Source organism: Dendrobium catenatum, unplaced genomic scaffold, assembly GCF_001605985.2.
Source record: "Dendrobium catenatum unplaced genomic scaffold, ASM160598v2 fragScaff_scaffold_123, whole genome shotgun sequence".
Lineage (NCBI taxonomy): Eukaryota > Viridiplantae > Streptophyta > Magnoliopsida > Asparagales > Orchidaceae > Dendrobium > Dendrobium catenatum.
This window is the reverse complement of record NW_021318585.1, coordinates 919538-942523: the sequence shown is the minus strand read 5'-3', so window position 1 is coordinate 942523 and position 22986 is coordinate 919538. Positions and strand designations below refer to the sequence as shown.

The 22986-nt window shown below is 34.3% G+C and overlaps 1 protein-coding gene across 2 annotated transcripts in view; it reads right to left on the bottom strand.

The window, feature by feature from the left end:
- Nucleotides 1–677: 677 nt before the first annotated feature.
- Nucleotides 678–22986, bottom strand: part of LOC110098419 (RNA-binding protein 28) — a 27141-nt gene continuing 4832 nt past the window's right edge. For both annotated transcript variants that reach the window (XM_020825254.2, XM_020825253.2), the window contains exons 5-20: nt 21380–21510; nt 21175–21249; nt 21002–21089; nt 20571–20704; nt 12273–12412; nt 7632–7682; nt 7463–7545; nt 7342–7396; nt 7156–7264; nt 5058–5568; nt 4709–4922; nt 4463–4533; nt 2635–2803; nt 2428–2557; nt 1250–1686; nt 678–1150 (exon numbers count right to left, since the gene is read on the bottom strand). In XM_020825254.2, the coding sequence (XP_020680913.1) occupies nt 896–1150; nt 1250–1686; nt 2428–2557; nt 2635–2803; nt 4463–4533; nt 4709–4922; nt 5058–5568; nt 7156–7264; nt 7342–7396; nt 7463–7545; nt 7632–7682; nt 12273–12412; nt 20571–20704; nt 21002–21089; nt 21175–21249; nt 21380–21510 (2653 nt within the window). In that variant the 3' untranslated portion in view covers nt 678–895. The remainder of the gene's footprint in view (nt 1151–1249; nt 1687–2427; nt 2558–2634; nt 2804–4462; nt 4534–4708; nt 4923–5057; nt 5569–7155; nt 7265–7341; nt 7397–7462; nt 7546–7631; nt 7683–12272; nt 12413–20570; nt 20705–21001; nt 21090–21174; nt 21250–21379; nt 21511–22986) is intronic.

Here is a 22986-nt window from a genome sequence, read left to right as displayed (position 1 = left end):
CCAGCTTGGTAAGTGGATCGTAAACTGAGGCTTCATTTGAGACGATTTTTTTACTGCTTATTAAAGCAGCTTTCTAATATAAAAATTTTAATTTTTATACTATAAAACAGCTTTAAGAAGCAGGAAAAAAACAGGCACAAAGGCAATTTTTATACTAGAAAGTCGCTTTAAGAAGCAAGAAGAAAGCCGACCCAAACGAAGCCTAAATTTGACGAGCTAATGAGCTACTTTATTTACATCTCTTACTTGGCTTCACTTATTGACATCCCTAGGTGAGGTCTTATAAATAAATTAACCATTCTTTAATAATTAAAAATAATATATAATATTTGTATAGAGTAGAGAGGGAGCAACACAAAGTACTATTCTCTCTCTCTTCTCTCCACTTCTTTCTCTCTATGCAACCTTTCTCTCTCTTCGCTTGAATACGCCAAAATAATTGACCTATTGATAATAGGCCAAAAAATTCAGTGTCTTCTAAATGCGCCAATTATTTTAGCGAATTAACTCCTTTTTAAATTCTCTGTTCATTTTACTAATTGTGATTATTTACATGCTCTTTAAAAATTAGCCTATACACGAATGCATGCAAAATTCGTTACAGTTACTAGGAAACAACAAGATAAAACAAAAAACCTCAGCAGGTCCGCAACTAGTTGAGATGGTATCATAAAGGCTATTTGCAAAGAATGATTTTTAGCAGTATAATCTATATATAAATAGGCTTCCCACCATGAAAATGGCGAGTCTTTCACAAGATTAGGTGCTGCAGAAAATCTTAAAACACGAGAAAGGTAATGCGCGAGAATTACTAACTACCAAAATTTATAACCTACTTACAGTTGATTCTGTACAGCTACTGAAGCATCAATCATCTCAAGGGAAGTCTATCTCACTAAGCCAACTCGAACCATCTTCTCACCTCTTTATGACCGCCAGTTTGAGCAGCACCTTCGGATTTGCTTGATTTAATACCCGAGAACTTGGATCGATATTGTTCAATTAGCCTATCTAGTTTATCCACTTCTTCTGGTTTTGACAATTTCTTTCTCTTCTGTTTTGAATCATTAACAACTCTAAGCTTCCTTTTCCTGGATTTTTCAATTGATTCTTCAGTGGATCCGCCATTATAGGTCTCTGTAAAAGCTTGCTGTTGTATGCAAAAGAAAGCACAAGAATACAGGAGTTACAGAAAGGTTTCACATCGTAATTTATGATTTATTAACAGGGAAAGGAAGTGAAAATATACCCCCGAATGAACTCTTTTCTCTGCTTTTGATTGTTTTTGTTTGATTCTTAAGCTAACTTCAGAGTTTGGCTTCACGGCTAATTTCAATTTATTTGTTTTCACAGAGTCAGGCATTTTCCTAGAAGAAAATCTGTTCTTTTTTCCTCCCTCAATTTCCTTTCTGCTTGTTTCTCCATTATGACCCTTCTCAAGCAACTGTGTCTTATCTCTGGTCAATTCAGTAGGTTCACGCATTTGGGACGCTTTATTTTTACTTCTCTGATGCTTTATTTTGTGTAGCTTCTTTCCTTCTTTCTCAGCATGATCAGAATTTCTGTGTCCGTCTGAATCTTCATTCTTCCGCTTTAAAGAATCTAATTTCACTTTCTGTAGTCTTAATTTATTGAGGTCCTCCAAAGCAAACTCTATAATAGGACGACGCTCTGCACCAAATGTCCCTATGAGGATAAAAATAAAAGCTCAATTATATAATCATTTCAAGGGTAACTATATGAAAAATATGTAAGAAAACTATACGATGAGCTACCAACTGAAACAAATTTATAACTCAATTAGCATTCAATTGAAAGACTAAATAACTCTTTTAGTTTAAAGCTTCACCATCTTACTAATAATTTCGCAGAACATATTAATCATTCACCTTATCCATAATAGGTTAACGAGAATATCAGGAACTTAAAAGTGTTCAATGAGAAGCATCCATGCACTAACTAGAAGAATGAGTAAAAGGAGTCATATAATTAATAAATGATTATATTATAGGAAAATTTGGAGTGACATCTAACATCTATTGAAGATAAGGTGGTTGAAAATAAACTTACAAGCTTTGAACATATACATCTTGAGAAAATATGCATATTAAATGAGTAAATTAAATTAGTATCAAATGATTAGAAAAGATAACCTAAGGTTACATATAAAAAATATTGTTCAAAACGACTTATAAAGAATAATTTTAACATAACAAACAACACATAATATAAACAAATGAAGAATCAGTATTCTTAACACCAACCCTAAATAGTTGGCCAATGCACAAGGTAGATAGTGCATATTTGGTATTAACAACTTCGTAAAAAGTGACAGTGATATTAGTCAACAATGAATATTATTTAATCTGATAAAGTTGCAAACAGGAATAAAAGTCAAGAATTAGCATTTTCTACTGGCTATCTTACCTGGATTGTTATTGAGGACTCTTAGTGCCACAAGAGCATGCTCATGCTCCTTAAAATCAACAAATGCAACACCACGTGAATGTTTCTTCGTAGAAGCTTCTTTTTTTTTATCATCATTCAAGAGTTTTACCTAAGTGCAGGAAAGTTCAGAGATCCTGAAAACGTAATAAGTTATATTTAGAAGAAACCATTTGCAATGTATCAAACCTTTTGAATTTCCGGATTCTGCTTTGAAGCCCGTGAAAGGATTGCATCTATACACATCTTCTTCACTTCCTCTTGAGTCATCGTCTTTGGCACATTATATATAACAAGTCTTGTCCTGGATACATGGAACTTTGGAGATCGCAGCATTTCAATTTTCTTTTTGGCCAACCTACTCAAAAGTTCAATTTTCATGGATATTAAAAAAAGAATAAATAATACAAAAATGAAAGAAATGTTAACATTAGCTATCATAGCATCAAAAAGGATGGAAAGAAATTGTTAAACAGGTGCACAAATTTGTATCAGCACATGCAATGTGCAGGACAGTAATTTAGAATCCAACAATAAAAGCTAGCACTATACTTTGTCTAGAAGTAAATGCAAACATGATTTTCCGCTAAGAAAGCAAACCTAACGCCAAACTTACAAGATTTTAATGGTGATGAATTTAGAGACAATTAATTTTCATTACCAACCATCTTATACTACCTGTTTATGGAAAGTTTTATAAATCATCATTCTCAATTAGTTCTTATTGATTGTTGCATGAGCATTACCTCTGGTCAACTGCTTTCATAATAATTTTATCACCAACCTTAAGGGCCCCTTTTTGTTCATATAAAAAAAAAACCCAAATTTATTCTAGGCTAACTTCTAATCAATAGAAGATATTCGAACAATCCCTCAAGCTATCCATCTAAGTTTTGCAACACATTTGTCTTAACAAACTTTGTTATTGATAACTTTTCATAGCTCAATGCTCAGATACATGCATCCATGCATTATAGCATAGCTGCCAATGAATTATATCAGGTTTTAATTTGATTTTAAGATAACATTAGATTCATATTTAAATTATTTAGTCTCACCCCTGTAGTATTATTTTTTATCCAACTTGAATTCTGCTGATATTCTTCTTGTTGATAAGACTAGAGAGGGAGTTGAAGGTAAACTTGAATTATGGAGGTCAACCTTAGAGTCTAAAGGTTTTAGCTTGAGTAGATCTAAAACGGAATATATAGAGTGTAATTTTAGTAGTAATAGACCTAGTGAGGGGATTGTGACTTTGGGCGATCAAGTTATTAATAAGAGTACACGTTTTAGATATCTTGGATCTATTGTTCAAAGTGATGGTGAAATAGATGGGGATATTATCAGCAGAATTCAAGTTGGATGGTTGAAGTGGAGGAATGCATCGGGCTTGTTATGTGATAGAAATGTATCCCGCAAACTTAAGGGAAAATTCTATAAGATGGTAGTGAGGCCTGCAATGCTTTATGGTGCTGAATGTTGGCCATTAAAAGAGAAGCATAATAATGTTGTTGTTGTTGTATTTGATTTTAAGATAACATTAGATTCATATTTAAATTATTTAGTCTCACCCCTGTAGTATTATTTTTAAGAATTAACGATTTAGAAATGAATATGTTTTAATAAAGTAATTTCTAGCTCTCTTCCAAATTCCAAACTGCCTACGCAAATTGCAAATCAATACAAATTGTGCACATGAAATTCCTTTTCTCCATACCATCCAAAATACATTACGTTAAGCCGCCATGAAACTTTCAACAAAACAAACATATTGCTCTTCAACAAAAGGAACTTTTTCATAAAATTGTGAAGCTTTAATATTGCTTAGTTAAATAATTTCATTCTTTGTTTTGTAATGATAATGCTTATGATGATGATAATTGCATCCAAATCCCCATCCCAACGAAAAAATAAGTTATTTTAAGAACTTTGCAACAATTAACGCCTGATAAATAAATGCACCAAAAACATGAATTATATTAGAATCAAATCAAGTTTATCCAAATAAATATCATACGTCTCACGCTTCTCCATGTCAGCCTTAGATACACCTTCAGCAGCTGGGCTGTCAGCAAGGATTTCACCTTCCTGTTACAAACAAAAATTGAATCATTATGAATGGGAGTTGAGGGAAGAAAAAGAAAGAATTTTAATGAAGAGAAAAGAAAAGGAAGAAAACTAACGGATTCTTTTTGTCGGGTTGGGAAATCCTATAGTAAATTGCAACTCGCAATTAGAGTGCTTGAGGCTAGGAAGAGCATACCTTTGTCAAATATAGATTACGCCGGTCTTGAACCACATTTTTTATATTTTCAAGCCCTCTCTTCCTAGCAGATTCCTTGTCCAAAGCTTTTAAAACTTTAAGTGGCCTTCCTTTCAGGATAATTCCTATACCATTTGCATCATTTGCAGAAGAAATTGCTGCATCAGCTGCAGCTGCTGTTCTAAACTTTAGAAAAGCAGTACCTCTTGGTCTCCTACCCAACCAACCAAAACAACAAAAACATTCTAGTCAAATGTCTACTGAATATTGAAGTGAACTTTAAACCAAATGGCTTACTGAATGTATTATTGTTTAAGTTCTCTATTATTATAAGACCATCACAACTTACTTGGTGAGTTGATGGAGCACAAGCACGAAAGTTTGCACCTCGCCAAATACAGAAAACCTTTGCTTCACCTCCTCACTTTCAATTTCAAATGGTAAGTTGCTTATGAAAATAGTTCTATCAAGGTCACCTTCTTTCTTGTTATTGTTTTCAAATGTATGCTCCTGCCGTTCCAAACCTCTTTTTTCAGCAGTACATAACTGTCTCCCAGGAACAAAAGCCTCCCTGCTGACGGAAATAACTGCTTTCTCTTTTTCAACACCATCAGTTGCCTCATGACTTCTGGCGCTTAAAGATGATTTAATCAACTTTTCAAGAATTTTACTTGCAACTTCTGCCTCAATCCCAAAATCAACTTCCGTAGGAAGGTCATCTCCCTTGGAACCAGAAGCTGTCTCATCTGCATCACCATTATCATTGTGATTCTCTGTTTCTTCTATAACATCAGCATCAATTTCAGCAACTGAAATACCAATGCTCTCATCATAATCTTCATTTGCATCAGTTGATTTCACTGTAAGTAACAAAGTTCTAACAAGTTACATGTTGTACCACTAAACTATAGGTGCATATCATAGCATGGAAAATAAAGTGACATTAAACAATACAGAATGAAAATATGGAAAGAAATCACCATTAACTGCATCACAACATCCAATAAATAAAATGGTAGCTAAAACAAGTATTTATCGTTTGAGAAGAACGAAATGCAAGCTTAACACCAAAAAAAAAAAAGTTAAAAAGTAAACAAAAAAACCTTTTCAAACTAAAAGGTTACATGATTTATTCTGGACAACTTGCTTGGCTACCATACCAAAATTTTGAAACTAGTTTAGTGGGGACTCGATGTTCAATTTTCTACTGCTTCCTGAAATGACGTTGAATTAGATAAACAATTTTCGGATGAATTTTCACCAATAATATGACTCATGAAAAAAAAAATTGCAACAATTCTTTCACCAAGATTCTGACACAAATCAATAAAATAGTCCATCTTTCCATACAATTACATGAACTTGAAACTATAACCTTCACAATGATGGGCAAATTTTGTTATATTTTATGATAACAAGTTGAATTAGAGGATTTCCAAGCGAACGCCAAGACCCCGCTACTCTCACCCTGGAATCCCTTAGTGTGATTGGAAAGGCGGCCTCCTTTATTTATGCCTCCCCTCTATCTATGTTTGAATGTAATGCTTGCAATCCTAATAAAAATCATGGTGTCATTTTCATCTTCTACATCAAGTTGGTCTATTCTCATATTTGGGGGCCAAGTACTATCTTACCCCAAAGCATTTACATATTTTGTTTCTTTTGTTGATGATCACTGCTGTATCACATAGATATATTAACTCCAGTGTAGGACTGTAGGTTAAAAGTCTCTATTTGCTCATATTGTGTTGATAATGGGATCATTCATCAAGCTTTATATCCTTATAGACCGGGTTGTTAAACACAAGCATCCTTATTCCTTATCCTAGGTTATTTAAAGTGCTCAATTTAGTACCTTAACTCATGAAAGCTGATCCAATTTACTCCCACTATTTGAAATCCTGTTTAATTGAACAAAAGATTAACAAACCGAATTAGTCCTTAACAATTTGTATGGATTGAAAAAAAAAGCTAATATAACCTCCAATACACACTTGCATGTGAACCTTCCTTCCAAGCAAACAAAAGTTTTTAATTGGGGGACTAAATTAAATCAATAGTCCCTCTTAAAAAGCCCAAGGACCATTTTAAGCATTTTCTGAAACAAAATATCACGAGTAACAGAAACATAAGAAATGATAAGAAGAAATCGCGTATCAAAGAGATAAAGAGCATAAGGATTCCAAAATTTTGCAAAGTACGACAGTATTTAACTGAGCCTAACAAGAATGTCAGCTTATAACATAAAACTGATGAAGGAAGCCCCAAGAACAATCATTAAGTTATCTTCTTATCATTAACTGTTAACCGCTACCTTTGGCTATCATATTATCCAATGCAAACAATTTCAAGTTCAAAATGAACGAACATGGGAATTGATTAAGTTCGAATAAAAGTGCTTAATTTATAGCACAAAGGATATTGAACAGAATGCTGTGACAAATTACCCTCTTCAGTAGTAGATTTGGTGGCATTCGTATATATCTTTTTTGGGATTGCCCAATCAACTGCAATAGGTCTTTTAGCAACCATTTTACCGTTGATGTCTTGGATGGCCTGCAAGCAAAAACATCAATATTCCCCAGTATTTATATAACTTGTTCGACAAAAATAACTAATAAGAGCTTCCATACCTTTTCTGCATCCTTCTTACATGTGAAAGAGACAAAAGCAAAGCCCTTGGATACCCTGAAACAATAAAATATCATAAATACCAAAAACCACCTGCAAACTACAACACACCACAAGACATACCCTTCTTCTGTTCTATTCGGAATATACACATCCCAAACAAAACCAGATGTTGAAAAAAGATCTTTGATGTCGTTAATTGTGACCTGCAATAGAAGTATTTGATTAGTTTGCTTCCTACTCCTAATGACGCATCTTGAGTGATTATACTATATAGCACTGCACCAAGAACCTTGAAAGGCAGATTTCTGACTATTAATCTCCACTTTCTTGCTTTTGAACCCTGATGCAAATGGTAAAAATGGGATCACTTAGAAGGACGTTATCAGAGGAAAACAGAATCATGAAAAATAATCAGCCCCTACTCCCTTTACTCTGTTAAGAATCCACAAAACGTTGGTTCCACCATATATGTGATGATCAAGACTCATGAGTAATAAATAGTATGCTAACTACATCATATCTCATTAGGGCCAAATAAACTCCTTAAACATATTTTGACAAAGGAAAACTTTATGAAAATCGAGCAGCACTACCAGCAATTAACTGGAAGTATTTTAGCATCCATACAACTTAACTTCATAAATCATTCTAATAATTTCTAGAGGATTTTAGGCACAAGTCACCAACATGGTAAATTTGATTTATTTCAGATCATGGTAACTCGATTTTGATTTGAGCTGATTCGAGTTGGATTCATATTAGGATTTTCAAGCTATTATCGAGCAGCACGTCTTGCAAAACAAACAGCCTTATCGAGCAAATTAAATAGTCTATCTATCGAGCTGCTTGTTGGCACATCAAAAGAGCCTGTCAAGCCTATTAGCCAACACAATAAGCTTTATCGAGCTTATTCACAAACAACAATATCAAGTAATTTATTAACAAAACAAATGAGACTTATCGAGCTTATTAACAAGCAACTTGTTGAACATACAAAAACAATACTTTAATTGAATGAGTTACCAAATGAACAAGTGAAACAAACATTCAAACGAGTATAAATAAGTAGCTTGTGTTCATGAAAAAAAATGAAGAAAAAAAAGACATCCATATGTTTTTTTTAATATAAAAAATTTTAAGAAGATAACTTAATTATTATTAAAATGTCACATGAAATAATTGTAATTAAAGTTTTTTTAATGCCTAAAAAACGAGAACAATGAATGTATGGATCTCTATTAAGGCATTTAATAGAACTTCAAAAACAAAGAAACAGAAGCCATCATAATTCAAATATTTAGTAGAAAAAATATAAAAGGCCCCTCCCCTTCCCCTCTTGGCCGCCCCCTCTCTCTCTCTCTCTCCTCTAATTAGGAAGCCCATTAAAGCTCCCCCAATTAAGCCAATAATTCTCCAATTACCTCCACCCTTTTGGCTGAAATTAATTTCAGAAATTTTGAATTTGCTTCCCTCCCAATTCAAAATCAAAGTTTTCAAATCAGATTTTAAATTCATTAAAATCTGAAATTATATTCCTAAAATAGATGGGTTAAATTAGGAAAGGCCCCACCATTCAAATTAATTTAAATTTTGAAAAGGAGATACTCTAAATTTCCTTTCCTAATTTAAATTTCCAAACTTAGCAACCCCGCTTAATCACTCCCTCCTTTAATTGGAGAAGATTCAAATTCAAACTTTTCCCTCCTCTCTAAATTCTTTAAAATCTGAAATTAAATTTCAGATTTTGAATTGCCCAACCATGGCCAGCTTGGTTCTACATCATAATCATCATCAACTCCATTTATTCATAAAGCATTCACTTCAATCTTCTCCACTTGCCCATATTTGGCAGAACAAGCAAAAGCAAATAGTATAAAAATACGCTAAAAAGAACATGGAAAAGAAAACCTCACATTTTTCTTAGAAGGAAAAGAGCTCTCTCCAAGCCTCCTAGACCATGCCTGCTCACACAGCTAATCCCATCGATACCTTCTCCCACAAGATCTCATCGCACCTTCTATGGCAATCTCTAGTCAACTTCCTTCATTCATTGTTCTCATGGGTTTCAGAATTTATGGGGGTAGATTTTGGGGGGCACCTTTTTGGGAGATAGTCAAGGGTTTTGCTTCTAGGATATCATTTTGTGGAGAATTCAAATTAGTTGTTAATGAGCTTTATATCAAGATTTAATCGAGCTTGCTCACAAGCTTTATATCAAACCTTAATCTAGCTTGTTCATGATATTTAAATGATATTATTCATGATAAAAAAAAATTAAAAAAAATGATATTGTTCATGATCACAATAGTGGGATAAAGCCGACCCCACATAGTGGGATAAAAGCTCGATGATGTAGTTGTTGTTGTTGTTCATGATCACAAATGAATCAAGCAACAAGTAACACTGCAACAGAAGCTTATTCATTTGACAATCGAACATTTAGAAAAGTATTCAATCTTTTTTGATTAATTAGGAATAAGCTCTAATAGAAATAAGCCATGAGTAACATGTTGAACATTTGATTCATTTGCAATCCTAGTTTTAATAGAGTAAATAGTGCTTATAGTCAATCAGGCAAGGTGCAAAAACCACTGGACATTCCCCTTGGCATGTTTCTTGGTTGGACATGGTAAGGACAAAAAAAAGGCTAGTCCAAGAATGTTTGACCACATGAGAACTAGTACTAAGTGGGATAAATAATGTAATATTTATGCAGGACATAATTATGGATTTCAGGAATTCATCGTAGTTTGAAAAGTTAGTTTCAAGAAGCTAATTATTCTTATTTAAGTTATTGTAATTTGTTTCCTAATATATATTGTTGTCAAGTAGACTATAAGGGTTCTTAGCTTTTTTTTTCAATAAAAAAGTATTAGTGGTAGACTTTCTCGAACCATCTCTAAATGTAAAGTTTGGAATGAGAGTGCTAGGTTAAGACTTAAGATGCCACCTAGGAAGAATCACCAACGCTTAGCCAATGAGAAACCATGACATTGCAAATAGAAATTCAATGTTCAAAGCAACTTGCAATGTACAAGTGGCGGGAACATGAGACCCAGTCTTTCAGCTCATATAATAAAATTTGGTTTTGTTTATGACTTTTTATTTAAGATTATGGATGGAGGATTTTATGCAGTTTCTTAAGAGGCACTGCAATCAGGAGTGATTTTACAGGATTCTTTCTATAAACCTAGCTTATTCTCTGTGAAGTACATAGCTAACAAGATCTTGCTCTCTCTAGTTAACAGAAGCAGCATGAAATTCATTGGGGTAAGACTCATGGTTAACAAGCGGAAAGAAGTTTGAGAGCTATCAAGATGAACAAAAATATCGCCTCTTCAATTGCTCTTCAAGGCTTATCTTTTGTAGTTGGAATTTGATTACATCGGAGTTTACAACAACAACAACAAGCCTTTGATCCCACTACGTGGGCTAGTATGAATCATTTTTCTCCAATTTGTCCTGCTAAGAGTCAAATTCTCATTTAAATCTAATAAAGAAATTTCATTTCTAACATTTTCTAACAAAGACTTTTTAGGTCTAGCTCTACCTTTCTTAACATAATCCAAATCTAATACATCTACTCTCCTAACCAAGCCATCAAAAAGCCATCATTTTATAAGACCAAACCATCTAAGGCAACTCTCTCTAATCTTATCTTCCACTGGAGCTACTCCAAAATAATTAAGTCATTTTCCTTGCAAACATGTGATTGATAAAGATGGCTTGTACGGGACTAAAATGTGACCCAAGTCGAAGGCTTTATCTTCCTTACTGATTTACATAAAGTATTTAGATCATAAAGTTCAATTGGCCACTTTCGGGAACCAAAAGGTTAATGATCCTCCTTTTTTCCCTAGTTTTTTTTTTTATAATGGGAGAGCCAGAAATTCAAATAAAGAGAAATGAATATGCTGTCAATTCTTCAAACTGAAGAGAACCAAAAAGGAAGGTCTGAGGTTGAAGTTGGCGGAAAGTAAAAGAAATTACTCAGTAATTTGTTAAATACATGTCAATTCAATTTCACATTTAGAAATCCTTTCTAAACTACTTCCTCTGTTAACCATTCGATTTATCCAAAAAATGACCTTTTTTTTTAAGTTACTCGGTTAAGAACAAAGATGGACATTGAGTGTAAGGACATTCATGATATCCCTTTGGTGGACCGGAATATCATCTGTTAGAAAAATAAAGAAGATGAAATATTTTACAAAATGAATTTATAATTTCATTTAGTTGGGAGGAACTAATTCCTCATTGCGGTCAAGAATGAACCATATGAGGTTTAGTCAAACTATTGATATGTTCTCTTCCAGTGAAATATGACTACCTCTTTCAAAACATATACTTTTGTTAAAAAATAGTTAATTTCGCATGGATAAATTCAAAGATATCTACTTTATGGAATGGCTAATCTACTCATGGTGATGGGATGAATAAATTAGTGATGAAGCTTTGGCTTACTAGGACAAGCTTTAAAGTAAGGAAAAAATAAATTTTGATTAATAAAAAAAAGAAAAAATAGTTGTGATGCAGAAGCTGAAAAGAATTGAATTCCTAGCCAAAAATGGTGTCTGTTCCACCAAAGACTTGGATCATTATGATGAGGGCAAGAATTTATTGCACAAAGTAAATGAAGAGATGTATTGGCTCAAAGATCAATAATCAAGTGATACACTGAGTTGACAATAACACTACTTTTGCACAACTTCATTTATTCTATCCAAGATGGCAATGATTACTTTTTAAGATTTTCATGAAGTATTATGTTTGCATGGTGATACATGAAAATACAAAAGGGTTTGCTATTGTAATTAAAGCATTGTTTATTATATACACTTTCAATTTGTTTGACAAAATTGGAAAAATAGTGACAATTAACTAAAAACCAGCAAAAAGAAGTTCAGCAGGTAGCACAAAAAATATTTACCTCGCCACCCAATTGGCGTGCCCAAACACATCCACCCTTTATCTCTTGTTGATGAAACATTGAAACAGCAAGGCGTGCTGCTTTGACACTTTTATAAAGTACAGATGCAGCTTCCAACTTGCAACCATCTCTAGCAAGTCCTAAAAATTATAATGTTTATTTTCCCATAAAAAGAATGTTCTGGAAATAATTTTCTACAGAAAAATAAGGTTTGTAATTGACTTCCTACATAAATGAGAGCAAGAAAGAAAATTAATTCAGCTAGAAGTTTAATTAAAGATGTAAAATGCAAAAATTAGTTTTGACATTGACCACATACTGAACTTGTTAATGGTGTTCTTCTTTTCGAAGAAATGGATTCATCAATTGATTGGATTGAATGCAAACCTCGCTCTTTCCTTTGGTTATTGAGCATGAATAAGAGTAAACACTAAAACCCAATCAAACATTCTGATTGACTTCCCACTCCAAGATGAATTTGAATCTATAGGGCAAAAGGATAGATTGTACAATAGGTACCATTCAACCATTACTAAGAGCTTGTTTTAGTTAGTTTGTTTTCTTTTTTGTCATGTTTTAAAAGATATTTACCTAAACGGACGCCAAGCCATTATGAAACTTTTGCACGATTTTGGGTTCTTTCAAACAAGGGAAGTATCATCGTTATAGCCCAAGACAATCAAGATAATGACAAGAAAATATCAATATACAATTGATCCTCAATTCGAGAGGAGGATCTATCTCTTCCAATCTCTAGACGCCGCTAGAGCCCAAGTGATGTGAAACCACATGCGGTGAACATGAATTGCACGTTAGAGATTAATGAGAGTTTAACTTTGCAATGTTAACGATAAAATCTAGCTTTCTCAATTTGGATTCAAGAAACTTCGTGATAGATTATGTTAACGGCGATGATTACATTTAAGAATTACATGAGTCTTACAAAATATAACCAAAATAAACTTGATAATGCAAATAGCTACGACTAAAGCCACACGTTTAAAATTTAGATCATTCACCTTGAGGTCCTTTCATTGCTCTCGAAAATAGGGGCTAGCGGAGGAGGATTGTAAGTAAACTCAACGATGCCACTAATAGACAAGTAATCCCGAGAGGACTCGTCGCCGGGGAGGGAGCCGGATTTGGAGAAGCGGTGGGCGGCCGTTAATGATCCAAACGTCCATGCATTCTTGCCGGGAGTTGGTGGAGCATCCGGGAGAAGAGGGGGAAGAATTTTGGGCTGAATTTGCGGTGTTAATATGTCATTTGGGAGAGAGAGAGGCCCACTAAGAGTGGCCGGCCCAATAAGGAGGAGAGAGAGAGAGAGATTTAGGAGTTATGAGGGTGGGGCCCAAGTTTAAGTAAGAAATTCAATTAAACCTGAATTTTAATTTCAGATTTAATTAGAGCTTAAGTAACTCCCCAAGATTTAAAAAGAGAGGGAGATCAAATTTGAATTTCAAATTTGGATTTAATCTCTTTAATGGGTGGCTTAATTGCATAAGCACCAATTAAGGAGATTAATAACTCAAGAGATTTGAAATTCAAATAATGGAAGACTTCAAGAGGGAGAGGCAGCAGGAATAGGCTGCTGGGCCGCCAAGGCTAACGAAAACAAATGCAGGGAAAAGGAGAGAAAACAAGATCTTGGGATTTGGACCACCACAAAATTGCTAACCTTGATTATATTCGCGTTGGACTTCCACAAGATGAGATAACTAGAAAACTAGAACTCACTAAGAGATCTAGTCCTCTCCGGCGAACTCACTAAGAGATCGAGGAGGGTGAAGAACTCACCAAGAGATCTTCTTGAACTCACAAAGAGAACACATAAGGGTAAATTTTCATTTCATCAAAAACTAAAATTACATGAGAAAATGGCCATATAAATACGCCTCAAAATGACAAGACAACAAAAGACTAAAATGCCCCTCGGGCTACAATAACGACCAACTACCCATAAGGGAAAAAAGGAAAAACATAAAAATCAAATAAACTACTACATAAAATGATGAAAATAAAGGTCATGATCGTGGTCGTCGATCTCCGGCATCTCCTGATGGTACATGTGTCGCAATCTCTGACGATGTCCCCATCACCAAGACACCAAACTCCATGAACAAAATAGCCACAATAATTTGCATAACCCTAACTCTAATCCTCTCTTCCCATTTAAAGCTGACAATTAAACCTCCTTAGCCCTAGCCGCCCCCCTCCCTTCCTAATTAAATTCATGAGTGGGACCCACCCATGCATGGGCGGCAAAATCAAGAGGTTGGTCCGCCTCTTATACACTTGGGCCAACCCCTTGCCAAGTGCTGGCTGGACCGGTATGGGTGTAACAAGACCCTCTTCAACTAAAAGGATTCAAGCTTTCTCCAAAATTCAATGATGACTCCCAACAATCTCCCTTAGAACATCTCCAAAATGCAAGAGAATTGCACGATCCCTGTTAGCAATATCAAATCAATTCTTTTCCTTCCCATCTTGCAATTCTTCTTAAGCAAAGCCACAACCCAAACCTTGATCAAAGAGCAAAGCATTCATTTTCAGTTGCCAAAAAAGGATGTGCGTGGGTCTTCACATACCTATTTGAAATTTGCAACATTTCCATGTTGCACCATGAAGACACAAAAGTTCTTATATTAAATTTTCCCTACCGCATCAAGAAAACTGCGCACATGAATTGCAAGCAGCATCATGAGCATCACTTACTAGTTTCCCCTTTCACACTAATAAAAGCATGCACGAATTTCGCGTGCCAAGCTGAACTAGTCACACTCAAGATTTTTGAGATCTTCGAGGGTTTGCCAATTTTTACCTTTGTGTGCAAGGAACAAAGTCGATGGCAATGAGAAGATTATTGCACAAATAAAAATCTTTTTTTTTTCTTTTTCTTTCCTTAATTTTTTTCTTTTATTCTTTTTCTATTTTTTCTTCTGTCTAGAGAGAGAAAGGGGTGAGAGAGAAAGCAAGTAATTGAGAGTTAGAGAGTTAAAGAGAGGAACGAAGTTAGAGAGTGTGTGTGTGTGAGAGAGAGAGAGAGAGAAAGGGAAATTGAGAGAGACAAAGAAAAGAGATAGAGGGGGGAAAGAAAAAAGATGATGAGGGAGAGAAAGAAAAGAGAAGGGAGATTGACAGCTTCAGGGGCGACAACGGCAATGAGGTGTCAACTGTCGGCAGTCTAAGGTGTAATTATGAGGATGGAGGAGGTAGGTGGGGTAGAAACAGGGAGTAGTAAATCGAGGAAGGAAGGCCTAGAGTATAGCGATTATGCTTGGTGCATATGGCAGTTGGAAAAGGAAGAGGCAAAAGCAAGTTTTTGCCGCTCAGGATAGAGAAACATGGTAGAGAGAGCAAAGGACTGAGAGGGAAAGATGCGAAGATAAAACGGCATGATCATGAGGGGTTTCTTATTAATAATATTTTTTAAATAAAATAATGGTCAAATGGCCATCAAACCTCTAGGTGAGGCACAAGTAAAGGGGAGAAAGGGAAGAAAGGGGTTGGGTATGGTTAAAATGGGATATTTTCATGTTTGACAATTTTTATTTTATAATATAATAATAATAAAGTTAATATTATTAGAAAGTAAAGTTTGCATACTTTTGTCATTCTTGCCCATCGAAAGAGTAGAGAGTATAGGTTGCCTAAGCTCATGGGATGAAGTTTTGTTAGAATAGCGTTTTTTAAAACTTGATAGGATGGAGAATGTTATGAAGGGTGTGAAGAATGATACTTTGGGGCCAAGAGGAGCACCTGCTAAAGTGATCGTATCAACTTTGGACTTGATATCAAGGAGTTATTGGGTCATTATTTTATCCTTCAAGAAGATATAGTGATGCTAATTATTTAGCTGAATGATGTTGGGTCGGTTAGTAGATTGCAATCATCTTTCAATCAACTTTCAAATTTCAATGCAAGAATCTAGTGTTAAGACATAGGGTCGTAAGGATAGTATATGAAAGAGTATAGTGTAATAGTGAGATTTATTAATGAGAAACAAAGTGTTATAGTGGGGATTGGGAATGATGGTTATGTCTTCATTGACGAGATGTGTCAATTTTGGGGTGTAGCCTACTAGATACCCATCAAAGTCATTAAACTTAAAATTCTAGTAAACTTGAGCGTGCCATGTGAGATGATAATCGGTGGTGAATTGTAGATTGAGAATATTCTTAATGTTGGACATCAAAAACTTTTGTTGAGAAGCTATAGGGATGTCCCTGGCCTTGAGGGCAGCGGAGTTGTCGTGAATGGGGTTGTTAGTTGAAAGGTCGAACGAGTCATGAACGAAAAATGGGAGAGAAGAAAATGCCAAGAAGAATGTTGGGTTTGATCCACCGTGAGGTATTAGAGCTCTAATACCATATTAAATTAAAACAAATAGGTAGAAAAGTTGAAAGGGTATTTTTCATTTTATTCAAAGGGTAGGACAATTGGCAATAGAATAGTGCCTTGCACATGAGCAGAGATGAGGAAGCGATCACAAACTCATATTTATAGAATTAATGTTTGCTAGACATGTGTATGAGATCAAGGAAGAGTTTTTGATCAAACTGTTAAAAATAAATTGAAAGAGGTTGTGACTATTGTAATAATGATTTGCAAAATGAACATAATCAAATATCACTGCATTTTAGCATGTAGCTATTTGTGAGGTTGTTGTTTGCTTATCAATATCTACCTATTACAATTAATTTATTTGGTTTTTGTAAAAAGATGGCCAGCTAAAAAGTCATGACTTGTAACACTTGATGAGATCACTGCACTTGAGATTAAAACTTGCAACGAACAAAATCAAAGAGGTTCCTTTAAACGAGCTAAGATGCTATAAGGAATTAAACGTTTGAAATCTCTTCAGAATTTGATCACTATGTTTGATGTCATTGTAAATTTTGTAGAATATCACTATTGATGGAAATTCATCTCCTCAATGAGAATTTCTAAGACATCCCCTAAAAGCGACGCGCAGTATGGCCTGAATACAGTGAGAAGTGTGCAAGGGCCGCTGCACCGGTGCCTGAGTGCAGTGTTAAATAGGCAAGGGTTCCAACATCAATAGTCCATGAAACTAAAAAATATGAAACTAAAATTAGGATAGGAACTTCGAATATAGGTTCCCTTACAGGAAAATTAATGGAATTAATAAATATTATGATTCATAGGAAGTTAAATATTTTGTGCATTCAGGAAACTAAATGGGTTGGAGAGAAGGCTAAAGAAAATGATGGTTTAGGATTTAAACTTTGGTATTCGGGTAGGAGTCGTACTAGAAATGATGTAGGTGTTATTATAGATAAGAGTTTGAAGGATAATGTTATAAAAATTAATAGGATTAGAGATAGAAATATAACTTTAAAGATTGTTGTTGATGCTAAGATTGTTAATATTATAAGTGTTTATGCTCCTCAAGTAGGTTTAGATATGAGTTCTAAATTAAATTTTTGGAATTACTTAGAATAATTAATACAAAATATATCTTTTGAAGAAAGAGTTTTTATTGAAGGAGATTTAAATGAACATGTTAATAGAGAGGTAGATGATTTTAAAAGCATTCATGGTGGCAATGAGTTTGTAACGACAAATGAAGTTGACAAAACAATATTAAATTTTTGTTTAACTTATGATTTTTTAATTGCTAATACCTTATTTAAGAAAATGAATGAGCATCTCATCACTTATAAAAATGGATATAGTACAACTAAGATTGACTATTTTCTTACAAGAAAGTTAGATTGTTAATTGTTTAGATTACAAAGATTGTAAAGTTATTCCGAGTGAAAATTTATGTACCCAACATCCATTATTAGTTTTGGACTTTAATATAAAGGGACAAAAAAAAGTTAACGATATTCTAGGATTAGATTGGAACATTTAAAGAATATTAACAAAAATATTTTTTAGAGTAAGATTTTAGATCTTAAGATTTTGTTTGTGCACGAGGATGTTAATGTTATGTACTTATGTGAAAAAAAGTGGCTAGTGGTATTAAGAAAATTGCAAAAGATGTGCTTGGAGTTTCAAAGGGAAAAACTCCTAATAGTAAAAATAGTTGGTTGTGGAATCCAAATGTGCAAGAAAAAATTAAAAATAAGAAGATTTGTTATAAAAAATGGTTTAATTTTAAAAATTTAGATAATTGGGAAAGATATAAATAGGCTCGTAGGGAATCTAAGAAAGCAATATGTGATGCAAAGACCTTAGCTCTTAGTGATTTATATAATAGATTAGATACTTAGAAGGAAAAAATATATATGTATAAGTTAGCCAAACAAAAAGATAAGAGTTGTAAGGATTTAGTTCGAGTGAAGTGTATTAAGAATGAAGATCAAAAAATACTTTTCTTAGAAGATGATATTCAACAAAGGTGGATGGGATATTTTGCTAAACTTTTTAATAAAGATTGTGAAAATAAGATTGACTATAGTGACCTTAGCACCCTAAATGAAAATAAAGATTTCTATTTTTATCGGCGTATTAGTAAAACTGAAGTTAGAGAGGCTTTAAAGAAAATGAAGGGTGGAAAAGCTGTTGGACCTGATGATATTCCAATAGAGGTGTGGAAATGCTTAGGAGATGAAGGAATTTCACGGCTTACTAAACTTTTTAATACTATTTTAAAGACTAAAAAGACGTCAGTATGAGGGAGAATGAGTGTGTTTAACTTCATGATTTTAAGAATAAAGGTGACTGACAAGATTGTGGAATTATAGAGGAATAAGTAATGCATCATACTTTTAAAACTATGGAAGCGAGTTTATGGAGCATAGGTTGCGGCGTGATACTAATGTTTCTCAAAATAAATTTGGATTCAGCTGGGTAGGCGACTATGAAGTCATACATTATTAAGAGGTTTGATAGAGAAAATAGAGAAAATAAGGAGTATACATTAGATATTTATTGATTTAGAAAAAGCATATGAATAAAGTCTAAGAGAAGTGCTATGGAGTTTCGAAAAGAAAGAACTTAAAGAAGCTTATATTCAAATCATTAAAGATATGTATGCAAGAGCTATTACCTGTGTTCAAACCAAGTGGTTGACCAAGTTCTTTCCCTATTTCGGTGGGTTACATCAATGGTCAGCCTTAACCTGTACTTGCTTTAGTATGGATGACATTTGCAATAGGATGTACCTTCGTGTATGCTTTTTGATGATGATATTCTCTGGTTGATAAGACAAGGAAGAGTTGAAGGTAACTTGAAATTATGAGTCCACCTTAGAGTCTAAAGGTTTTTGCTTGAGTAGATATAAAACGAATATATGCAGTGTAAATTTTAGTAATAGACCTAGTGAGGGGAATGTGACTTGAGCGATCAAGTCATTATAAGATTACACATTTTAGATATCTTGGATCTATTGTTCAGAGGTGAAGGTAAATAGATGGGATATTATCAGCATAATTCAAGTTGGATGTTGAAGTGGAAGAATGCATGGCTTTTGTGTGATAGAAAGCATCCCTCAAACTTAAGGGAAATTCTATAAGATAGTGGTGAGGCCTGCAATGTTTTATCGTGCCGAATGTTGGCCATTAAAGAGGAAGCATACATAAGTTAAGTGTGCAGAGATGAGGATGCTCGGGTGAATGAGTGGTTTACCTTTAAGAGATAGGATAACGAAATGAGCATCTACGTGAAAGGTTGGAGTAACTCAGTAGAAATAAGATTAGAGAGAGTCGCCTAGATGGTTGGTCACTTAAAACACGGCCTTCAGATGACCCGGTTAGGAGAGTAGAGGTATTAGATTTGACTTGTGTTAAGAAAGGTAAAGGCAGACCTAAAAAGGCTTGGTTAGAAAATATTAGGAATGACCTTTCTTTATTAGATTTAAACAAGAATTTAACTTTTAATAGGACACAATGGAGAAAAAAGATTCATGTAGCCGGCCCCACGTAGTGGGATAAATGTTTGATGATGTTGTTGTTGTAATGAGAAGATGGAGCATCTGATATGCTCGGGTAATTTGAATTTTCTATTACCATAAATCTAATGATAGAAATTATCGAGATTACTGTTGACCTTTTACTAGCTTTGCAATAAAACTTCCGTAGCGTAAGGTCCCTATGATTTATAGAGGAAAAGACCACCAGCAGCTACCTATCAAGTTGTGTAACATATAAGGTGTTAAAATGTACTATTTTGGAAAAGTATCAAAGAATTTGCAGGTGATCACTACATAAGATTTCTCACATACCTAAAAGCAGACACACACATCTACAGTGCATGTAATCTACAAGCCTAAAGAAAACTGTCCAAACATTAATCACAGCAGTTTAGAGAGGAGAATAATTTGCAAACCATAACGATCAAGTTCTTCCTTTGGAAACGGATGGGTTATTGAACAAATGTTTCCAGCCTCTCCTGCCCGGCGAAGTACTTCAACTGCCATTTCAGAACCAAGAAGACCTCCAAATACCACTGTCCTAGCAACCCTTAAAATCAAAATAAAAACAAATTAGTTGAATTAAAACGAGCAATTTCATTATATTGGAGTAGCTACTAATAACATTCATAAATGATAAACAAGCAACTAGCCTTCATCATATTTCAAACAATTGAAGCAATTTAATAAAAACAAAAAAATTTATAGCCTTTCAAAAAATTGAACTATTTCATAAATTCAAACAAAAAAGGACTATTAAAAGGCATATTAAATGGATTTAGGCCTTTTTTGTTCAATAGAGCACAGTGCATCATCTCCTGAGGTATCCACCAAATTGAATCATTACCTCTGCCTTTCAGATCCGTCTTCTTTATCAATAGAGGAACTATTTGGAACAAATACTTCACTGGAAGCTTTTTCATTCTTGACAAGTCCTGAAATATTATCAAGATATAACAGTCAATGAAATTAAACACAAACAAGTGTTATGGAAATAGTGAAAAAGACTGATATTACAACCTAATGCATATGGGGTTGAAAGTTCCTTTTTGTCAACTTTGCATGCTTGATTTGCTCCACTCGCATTTGTTTCTTCTGCAATAGAATAATGAGACTGGCACATAACAATTGAAAGAAAGCACTAGAACTTAAATCGGATGATTTTTTTTTTTGCCTTAAATGGCAATGATATGGACATTAACTAGCCCAGAGATGTCGAAATTACCATTCTTTGCTTTCTTCAAGCGAAGATCTAAAGAAAGCCGATGCATTGCAATTTCAACTTTTATTTTTCTACCACCTATTGCTAATCCACTCTTCATTTGGATGGAACGCTGAGCATCTTCCACAGTAGCACTGAAGCAACAAGAAAAATGGGGGATAAGAATTGAAATTTTACAGCATAAGCTGATATGCAAATAACTAAAGAAGAATACCATTGCATTTTTTAAGTTGCAAAGCAGTATAAAGAAATACATATAGTACCAAATACCACACATGGATCAGCTAAGACATTGATCATCGACGAACTAATTCAAAGATGTTTCATAAAATAAGAAATGCAATGCAATTAGATTATGAAGAATAGAACTTTCAAATCATCGAAATAAACAAGTAAACCGAACATGTTTTAGCAAGCAAAAAAATGACATTTCGCACAAATTGTATCAAATCTAAAGATCAAAGATCATCAAGCCAAAAGCTAACAAAATGGAAAGGAGGTTATAGAAGTTTATTTTCTGCTAGCCTTCTAATACTTTAACATACAAACTTTAGTTTTCTCATCTATAGAACTACAGTTCTGAAGGGATTTTTTTTTAATGAAAAGTAGGGCGAACCATCTGACTGAAAATATAAGCAAACAATAAAAGTCCGGAAGAAAAAAGAAGATATAGAAAAACAATACTGCTCATCAAACTTGTGCAAGGTCAAATCTTTCACCAAACTCCAAGATGGTCAAGGGGTATTAGTTAAACTATTAAATATATAATAAGTGTCAAGGATCATGCATGCAGCACAAAAGCCAATGTTGCTTCTGTGAAGGACTCAAAACACTAGAGATGATATCCAATAAACTAATAAGGAAAAGAAAATAAAAGGGAGATTTAGTTTATATTGGTTTTTATCTGAAGTTAGCAATGACTAAAGCTTAAACATACACTATAAGATCACCAATTATTCATTTTCACCCATTTTCTGACTCTTCTTCCTCCTCATCCTACTTTATTTAAACTAATATAAGCATCTGGACAGACCTGGAGTACCAAGGGATATTTGATAAAGTTAAACTGGATATGCATCAATGAATACAATAGTAAGTAAAATACAAAAGAGGATTAATGATTTTGCAACCAGGTGATGCACAAGAGTGTGAATGACAGAATTTAGAGTAGAAGAAAGAGCAAGGGAATGCATCCTCTGCCCCTTTTAGTTTGGAATGTTTATGTGCAAAATGATATGGATTGTTATATTCTTTAATTTATTACCAAATAATTAGACCTTACACTACGGGAAAACACGCGAATACCGTCGGATTTTCCGGCGGAAAATTTTGGACGGTAATAAACGACGCAGTTACCGGCGGATTTGTTCGACGTAAGGTTTGCGTCACCTTTTCCGGCGCAACATACGTCGGAAATTCACCGACGCCGTTTCCGCCGGAAAAGCCGACGGTATAGGGATGCCTGAACCATTTCCGTCGCACGTTACGGCGGAACTATTCCGGCTTACGTTACCGGCGGAGATTGCGCCGGCGTATTTAAACTCAACGAAATATATCTGACGGATTAGACGTCGGAAATTATACCGACGTAACTAGTGCCATTACCGGCG